At 42.3% G+C, this 9,479-nt stretch overlaps 1 protein-coding gene across 1 annotated transcript; it reads right to left on the reverse strand.

Moving 5' to 3' along the window:
* Window positions 1-444: 444 nt before the first annotated feature.
* On the reverse strand, window positions 445-2,407 carry LOC127765855 (uncharacterized). The gene is made up of 2 exons (XM_052290815.1): window positions 1,423-2,407; window positions 445-1,092 (listed from the first exon to the last, which is right to left on the reverse strand). Exons 1-2 carry the CDS (start codon window positions 1,979-1,981, stop codon window positions 680-682), a joined length of 972 nt encoding a protein of 323 aa, XP_052146775.1. The 5' UTR covers window positions 1,982-2,407; the 3' UTR covers window positions 445-679.
* Between the last annotated feature and the right edge of the window lie 7,072 nt (window positions 2,408-9,479).

A 9,479-nucleotide genomic window follows, 5' to 3' on the forward strand; every position in this document is an offset into this window, starting at 1 on the left:
CAAATAAGAAAATTTCCTATAGTATTTGAATCCTATGAAATTTCTATATAAATACTTTGATTCAAAGGGGCCCTTAGGTTGTTAGTTTTGTGAAATGGACAAAAACTGATCACTTAATGAAAAAGGCTAAGCTTTGCTTTTATACTATATGTCCATATGTCTATATGTCCATGCAATGCAAAGCTTTGGTCCTGTGACTTTTGAGACCACAGATTTGTCTCCTTCTGGTTACCTGGAATAATGGCGTGTTTCCTGGTGAATTTACAATGAGAGTAAATGGACAGACAAGCCCCACTTTCTTTGTCAAGACAAGCACTCATCTGTAGTGTTCTTGTTCAGAGAGTTTTCAGGCATGTAAAAGTCTACACATCTCTTGATATATTTTTAGTGTCTGTTAGGCCTCTTAACTGCTGCTCTTTTAAGAAAGAATAAAAATCCGTCCTTTTTCAATCCATATACTAATATTTGCCATCATCTAAAGATATATATATAATATTTGCAGAATGAAAAACATGGAGCTCGGGACAACAATGGGACCAAGACTTTGGAGTTAGGGAAAAAAATGAATTCCACATGAACCCTCTCAAATTATACAGATCCTCCATTTTTTTTTAACCACACCCCCCTCTCCTCCTCCTCAGTCCACATACTACTATCTCTCTCTCTCTCTTTTCTGTGGTCAACAAGATGTTGTTGCAGCTGCCAATGTACAGTGTGAAGCAAGCATGTCACAGACGGTTTCTCTCCTGATCTCATCAAAGATTAGGGTCTCTATCCTCGTGCCGATCTCCATGGCTGCCTCGAGCTTGAGCTCGCCCCACTGTTGTATCGACTGGGAGAAGTCCATCTCCACCATTCTCGGGATGTTGGAGATGTCCTCTGCGATCCTCTCCCACGAGGAGATCTGCTGCTCGATGGACTTGCCGGCTCTGGCCATCTCCTCCTCCTCCTCGTCGCCTTCTTCTTCGTCTTCTTCTACCTCCATTGGGATGATCTTGCCATGGATGTTGTAGGTGAAGCATGGTGAGGTGGCGCCGATGAAGCCCTCGGATGGTGGCGAGCTCCCTGAGGTCGAGGGCTTTTCATCCTCCCCTGTGATAATAGAAATGGAGTGTTAAGATGGGAAAGATGAATCTTAAGATGGAGTACTGATAAACATCGGGTTAATGGCAATGGTGACACATTAAATGTGCAGTTAACATGTTAATAAGTAGCATTTGTAGTAAAGGTTAATTTTAACCATTGTTGCTGGAGAGAGAGAGGGGAAAATGTTGATTAAGGTGGTAAGAGTAATAAACATGGGGGGTAAATCGAAATGTTAAGACACATTGAATGCCTAATCAAAAGTACTGACGGGTTGGTAAAATGGTAAAGCGTAGTAGTGCAGAGTGCAGAGGGCACTGTAGAGGTCAGAGAACTTACAGCGGCAGTGCACAGGAGAGTCGCCGTCGTCGGAGTGCAGGTCGAGGACGGAGACCGGGCTGAGCTGCCGCGACGACTCGTCGACGTCCATGTCCATGCCAATGCCGGGCGCCTTCCACCTCCCCGGCGGCCGCTCGTCGTTGCTGTGGCCGCTGAAGTCCATGGCGCGGGGGTCGCACTCGCCGCTGTCGCCGGTGGACCGCCGCAGCCGGCGGAACTCGCGGTCGACGCCGCCGGGGAAGCAGCCAAGGCTGTCCCAGCGGAGCACCCTCCTCACGGCCTTGCCGCACAGCGCCTTGCTCAGCGCCGACCTCAGCCCACTGACGCCGCCCCCGCCGACACCGCCGCCGCCGCCGACGCCGCCGCAGCCTCGCCTCTTCTTGAACCCGTGGTTGCAGAGCCTGAGCAGCCTCCTGCACGCGGCCACGGGGCAGCACGCTCCACCTCCACCTCCACCGCGGCCGCCGCCGCGCCGCAGCCGCCTGATCTTGGCGGCCTCGATGAGGAACGGCTCCTGCTGCTCCTGCAGCAGCTCCGACAGCCTCCTCGCCGCCGCCATTGCCTCCCCTCCTCCTCTCCTTCGCTCGAACACTCTCTCACACGCACACAAGCACAAGGAGAACGCAGCGCAGGCAGCTGACTAATCAGCAATCAAGAAGACGGGAGTGGCGTCCATGGATGGAAGCAGGAGGGGTGGCGAATGGAGGAGGAGGAAGGGTTGTTGTTGTTGGCATGTGAGGAGGAGGGGATGCAAGAAGAAGCCAAGAAGAGGATCATAGTATTCTTCTCCTCATAACACCATGGGTGGGGAGAGGAGAGGGAGGAGGAGGGCGTCTGCTCTGCGGTCGGGGTCCCCAGGGACGGACGATGGCTGTTACTTGTTGGGTAGCGCAGCCATCCATCCGCCCGGAGCGGAGAGGAGTAGCGAGCGTCCGAGTGTGTCCTGTGTCGCGCTCGCCGCATGCGGTGCGGTGCGAGGCGAAGGAGTAAAACCAACGGAGAAGGCACGATGCGTCGCGGTCGCTGGCGTTTTATTGGCTACTGACGGCGCTGTAAACAGAACAAGTTACTCCTTCCGTTCTATAAAAAAACCAACTTAGTATCATCAGATGTTACACATCCTAGTAGGGACGGAGGGAGTAAGGGGCAAGAAGAAGTTACCACGCTGTAAACCATTCGGGGGATCAGGGTTTCTGTACAAATCTTGAAGCAGGTCAGCTGGCATTTGAGAGAAGGGGGATCTCATCGGTCGCCCATATATATTCTCTAGTAGAAAAAAACGGCTTATTGAAAAATAAAAAATAATTTATAGGTAAAATATTTATATGTGTTCTTAACAACTTAAAAATCAAAGCTAGAAAAGAAACCATGTTGAGAATTGAAAATTCAAATTTTAGTTTCAGTTTTGGTTTATTAGGGCAACCAATGGGGCTCGGGAGATTTTGGAAGCAACTGGTTGTTAGTCAACTTTTGAAAATATATAAAATCTGGGTTTCTTTAACTTCTAAATTTTGATTTATGTTTTAGATTGTACAACCATAGCTTCTCAAAATTTGAAAAAAAATTGAACTGTTTAGCAAGATTTTAAGGGGGTGTTTCACCAAAACACCCTCTAATTCTAGGAGAAACCGTAGCTGTGAAACTCTTCAAACATACCTTCAACTTTGGCTGTGTTTAGTTCAGTACAAAGTTTAAATTTTGGTTGAAAGTGAAGATGATGTGACTGGAAAGTTGTGTGTGTAATCTGGTTGATGTGATGGAAAAGGACTGAAATTTGGATCCAAACACAGCCTTTGTTTGATTGGATGGCACCTGAAGACGGATCAGGGGAATCAGCTATAGTGGCAGTGGCAGCGACCGTATAAAGCTGCAGCAAAACACACTCATGGTTAGGCTTAAGACACAGTACGGAACACTGATAGTAGTACTCCGAATGGATAACATTACATCGGAGTACAGCACACGCTGCAATGGTCTACTCGATGCATCAGATAATTTCAAGCTTTCGCGACAGTTCAGAGCAAGGGTGATTTGGTAGAAGCGCTGGTTCCCCTGTTTACTGAACTACTTGAGTAGATTACAAGGAACAGTATAAAAATGTTATCTTCACGGATACTACAGTATAGTACTCCGTAGTAGGCCTAGTAGAGAGTACTGGCAAATACTACTGTAGTATATATGTATCTATGCACGATGCACCTTGCAATATTTTGAGTTCAAAGCTTGACTATAGAGTAGTGGAGGCCCCCCAAAATCTCTCATCACTGCCCCTCTTCAGAGGAACAGCACAAGGGAGCACAGGTGCTATGCTACTGCTACTCCAATTTTCTATGCACAGCCAGCTTCTTGCACAGCACAGGACAAGGTCCTCCATGGCTTCTGCTCCTGCATTTTACATTTTTACTAACCCTGTTAAGGCTTTCGCACCAAACTTCTCTAAAACTCTCAACTTTCATCACATTACATCACATCCAAAACTTTCCTACTCACATAAACTCCCAACTTTTTTTTCCAAACTACCAACTTTCCCTAAACTTCTTCCTAATTTCAGAAACTAAACATAACCCCTTTGAATTGGAGGATAAATAGAGAAAAAGCAAAGGAATTGAAACCCTATACTATTCATGTCTTTGATTTGTAGGAAGAGAAAAGAAAAAACGTAGGAAACTTTCCTATTCCCACGATTCTAGAGGAAAAACGTAGGAAATTTAGCATCCACTCTAACCTCTTGGAAAACTTCCCTTCAATCTATCTCTTTTATCTGATTCTTGTGTTTTTCCTGCTGTCCAATCAAACGATCATTCCTGTATTTTCTTTGTGTTCTCTGTTTTACACTTGTATTCCTATCAGAATTCTATATTTTTTCTATTCCTCTGTTTTTTCAATCATATGATTCAAATAGGCTCTAAACCAATAAACCATAGCACAGCTAGTGGTTTCTGTGTGTTTTGAGAGACAGATACAGGGGGCCACGACCTAACTGTGCAATTAGTCTTTGTTTTCATTTATATTTAATGCTTTATGTATGTGTCCAAAGATTCGATGAGATGTTTTTGGGAAAAACTTTTTAGAAACTAAACTGGGCCCTAGTGCAAGTACCAGTACTGTATAGCTCATGGTCGTGATTCGTGAAGCCTGTGACTGTGAGTGTGAGAGTTGTGCCAGCCTCCAACCAAAACCAAGACGACAGTCCTCTCCTTGCCTCTCGTTGGGGAGGACGGGGCCTTTCCATTTCTTGTTGTGTAAATTTATTGCTAGCTGAAAGTTCCAATGAGAGCCATGGACACACAGCTCAATGGGAGCAGGATAGAACTCAGAGGAGCGGTGTTGTGTGTTTGTGCGTGTGTGTGTGTGTGTTTTGGTCCCTTTGAACGGTGTATCCCTGATTCCCTGACATTCCATTTCTATGAAAAAAAACACACTGATTTCTGAAGCGAATGATGCTGGCACCTGTGGTAACCAGCAAGCCTTTCTTTGACCATACAGGCACAGCATGGGGGGAGTAGTACTAGTACAGTAACAAACTAACAGCAGTAGTAATAGTAACTGAAGTAGTAGAGCTAAACTAATGGCCCATGCTTAGCACAAGGTAGAACAGTAGCATAGAACATGTCAGCAGCAGTGTTGTGGTTGTGCAAAAGCTGCGTCGGCGTGCGTACGCCGGCCCGGGCGAAAGGCGCAAAGGCGCTCATAGTTTTGGGGCGGTGATCTGATGGCTCACGGCGTACAGCAACGGGCACTGAGGTGGTGTTTGGACACAAGGATTAAATTTTAGTCCGTCTCACGTCGGATATTTAACACTAATTTGAAGTATTAAATATAGACTATTAATAAAACTAATTGCATAGATGAGAGCTAATTCGCGAGATGAATTTTTTAAACCCAATTAATTCATAATTAGTAAATGTTTACTGTAGCATCACATAGGCTAATCATGGATTAATTAGGCTCAATAGATTCGTCTCACGAATTAGTCCAAAGTTATAGAATGGGTTTTATAATTAGTCTATGTTTAATACTCCAAATTACTCCATCCACAAAATTTACACATATTACTTTTATCATTACGACCAAGGAGAAATTAAATCATCTTGGATATTACAAACTCAAGGAGTGAATGCAAGCATGCAATCAATAAGTATTTAGATGACTCCTTAGGTTCTAATCAAATATTTAATTTATCTCTCCATTTAAGTTTTGAATGCATAAGAACTATAAATCAACTTATTTAGAAAAAATCAAATGTAAAATTTTTATGGATAAAGAGAGTAGCATCTAAATATCCGATGTGATAGATAGTTATGATAGGTACTTTAAAAAGTCCAACCCCCCCCCCCCCCCCCCCCCCCTCCCCCCCCGGGGGGAATTTGGCCGGCCTCGTTCCTGCTGTCCTCGCCGCCTTCCGCCCGTACTCGTACACCACACCTATCCTTTCTACTCGTACCACCTGGCAATCTCTCCACTGAAACCAAGAAACCAACCTCCGCCTGCTTGTGACTGTCTGCAACTCTGCATCCACGTCAGCTTAACTGCTTACGCTTCCTAAAAAAAAAAAACTCGTACAGTTTAAATTTCATCTTAAAATAGACCGATTTCTATCCTTTTACACATTTTTCAGATTCAAATCCATAACTGTTTTTTAAATGGAGAGAGTACATACCTTTATAAATCGAGAAAATATATCCCTTCCATATACCCAGGTCAGGGGTAGACCTAGGGTAGCTTCATGCCTCTAAAATCTTGACTATATTTTATTAAATCACCATATAAATCTTACAGAAAACTAACTGTTAGGGACATGTCATGAATGTCTTCAACCAACTGTTGGAGGCATGTTGTGAGTACCTTTGACCAGACTACCGAAACACCTGTCAAGTCGCGAAGCCAGACGTTGAAGGGCGAAGCCCGCATAAGTAATGAAGGCAAGCGACTAGTGGCTTAGCGCCCATGGAATAACAGAGCAAAAGACCTTCGCCAAGCATGGAACAAAGGAACACCATATGACGAAGGAGGATGAGCTCTTCGTAGAGGCTTTCGCCCTACGAACCTAATAAACGGCCTAGTGAGGGGCCTTTAGGGCCCATGGGCCTGTAAACTGGGTCAAAAGACAATTATTACCCCTATAAACGTCCCTATCATAAGGGAAGCCAAGTCAATTCCCAAGTAACCAACAACCTTAGGATTATAAACCTAGACTATAAAACTATAAATAGACCCCAATGGATGTGTAATAGGGGATCCAATTATTAAGAAATCAATACATTTACCATTCATATTTTCCAAATATTTGAGTGAATATTGTCTTTCGGCAGACGCTATATATTGTCTAATCGACAACAGCTGGCACCGTCCGTGGGGAATGAACCCACGATCACATGGTACCGCTCTATCCAGCTCTAGTCTTCCATAAATCTTGGCACCACCACTGTCCATATCCCCCATCCACCAATTCTAAATTTCTACTAATAAGGAACGTTTCGATCTTTTCTACTCTTGTTGTTGTCTTGGGATGCTAGCTAGGAGTTTTTTTCTGGGACAACCGGAGTAGCAATCTAGTATTGTATTTTACGCAATCTAATACTATGAATCCAAATATATTATTATACATTTGGATATGGATTAATCTATTTTTAGTATTTTTTTCTTCGCTAGAACAAAATGGAAAGAAAAATCTTCGGGATAAGAGGAGGCGAAATGGATACCAAATGGGCTTGTTTTAATTGGGCCAAACCCATCGAGACAGCGGGTGACTAGGTGGGCCATGCATGTTAGCATCGCAAACCAATAAGGTCTAGGGAGAAAATATGTAGTGGAAATTATTGTAAGATGAAAAAAAATGAATGATAAGAATTGGCTCACGTTAATATGGGTAAAATTTTTACCACAGTAAAACTTATAGTAATGTAGATAAATCACATACGTCTATTATATCTTACGATAATTTTTACTACATACATGATTTTCACTATGCCCCCTGTTTAGTTCCTCTAAAATAGTAAAAGTTTTACTGTTTTGGAGCACCTTTTGTTAAAATGGATCTAAACACTAATAGCAAAAGTCAGCAAAACTCTACCATGTATTTACACACCAACTAGCAAAACTTCAATACCAAATCTTTTTCCACCAAAATTTTTGCCAAAATAATTTGCCACAGCAAATTAATCTAAACAGACCCTGTATATATTTTCTCGGCCAGAGGACATATTCTTTCTTTCGGATTATCTGAAAGGCGTCAATAGTACCGAGTCCTAAAACACGATTTGAGGCAGCAAAGCTTTCGACGTGGCGATAGCAACAGCCCACCCACAGAATAAGTTCCTAATCGCACCCGAAAACGATATTAACGCCCAAAGCAGGCACAGCTTTAAGACGCATTAAGCTCTGCTGGCAAAATTAATCTGGAAAGCATCCTGTCCTCGCTTTTAATCACAGGAATTAAACAACGACGTCCACTTCGATCAGATCATCATATATGCATGCACCAGATCGATCGGTTGACCAATCAAATCTAGCATGAACTAATGGCCAGTTGGCCACCACACGCGTACGAGAGAACGTTCAGTTGTCTGATCAAGATCCATCCACCGGCCGTTGTCCATCCAAAGTGTTTGCCCATTAATTATGGCGTAATAAGTTTTCTTACGGTCTTGGGGTTTTAGTATCACTGTATCAGTTGTACCATCAATTCATTTGCTCATGGTAAGATTTGAAACGTTTGTGACTATAGCATTGCTACATTTTTAACTATTTACTTGCGCCCTTGGGAACAAATGATCCAAATGACAAATGGAGGTTTTTTTTAGGATTTGGGTCCCTGTATAGGACATGGTTGTCCTGAATGGCACTTTGAGAAACGCATAGGGATTTTCCGGCTAGCTCCACAAGGTGGTGGGCTAGACGACCTGGGTTTAAAGCCTCACACATTCTAATTATTTGTTATTAGGTCATTCCCTAATATTTGTATCTAAATGACACTTTGAAACAAAGAATTGGATACCATTAAAATTCTAGCTATGAAATGCTCAACGAATGGAGATCTTTCCAGGATAGTTAGCATAAGGTTCAAACTCTCAAAAAATTTCATTTGGGTCCATCTTTGCCATCTAACCCCTATGTTTTTCCATGTGGTCTATCCAAATGATTGTTTATGTACTACTCCTACCTCCGTTTTTTAATATATCACGTTGTTGACTTTTTTATAAACATTTGACCATTCGTTTTATTCAATTTCTTTTGCAAATATAAAAAAAATAAGTCATGCTTAAAGAACATTTAATGATAAATCAAGTCTCAATAAAATAAATAATAATTATGTATTTTTTTATAAGATGAATGGTCAAATATATCTTTAAAAGTCAACATATCATATATTAAAGAACGGAGAGAGTATACATTTATCTTGAATTTTACGTTCCTCTATTCTAGATAAGCATGTATATAAAAATCCTATTTTTTCCTATTTATATGCTTTTAGCATTCCTACCTCCAAAGAGAACCTAAGTGGTAAAAACTAACAACTGATAGTGATGGGGTGTCCTGCCAGATTAAGGATTTAGAGTGGAAACTTCCATATATACCGAACTTGGGGCGATGGAAGGTTGACAGATAAGTGGTAAAGCAGCAGTGATGCCTCCAAAGCCGTGGTTGGGAGGGATATATAGAAGAAGGGCAGGAAGATAGTGATAGAAGCCAATTGGAAGCTGGATTGATATGTAGTGGTATAGATTCGGTAACAAAAACGATGTAATGAGAAAGATATGTTCTAGTGCTCCTCATCTAGCAAGGAAGAGGAAATATTATTCAGTTGTATGTATAATGTATTAACCATTTCATCGAAAAGAATAATCTAATGAGGAGATCTATATAGGTGGGCCAGCTTAATCTACCTTCTTTGACAAATGCGCCTAATTAACTTGTCGAGCAACTGGCTTAATGATCTTATTCTAATTGTGCACGGGACTTAATTTAAATTTTGTCAATTTGGTTTTGTTGGGGTGACATTGATTTTTTTTTTTAAAAAAAACAAGGTCACCATTTATTGTAGGTGTATGTGTTGG

The sequence above is a fragment of the Oryza glaberrima genome, chromosome 3, assembly GCF_000147395.1.
Source record: "Oryza glaberrima chromosome 3, OglaRS2, whole genome shotgun sequence".
In the NCBI taxonomy this organism is placed as follows: domain Eukaryota; kingdom Viridiplantae; phylum Streptophyta; class Magnoliopsida; order Poales; family Poaceae; genus Oryza; species Oryza glaberrima.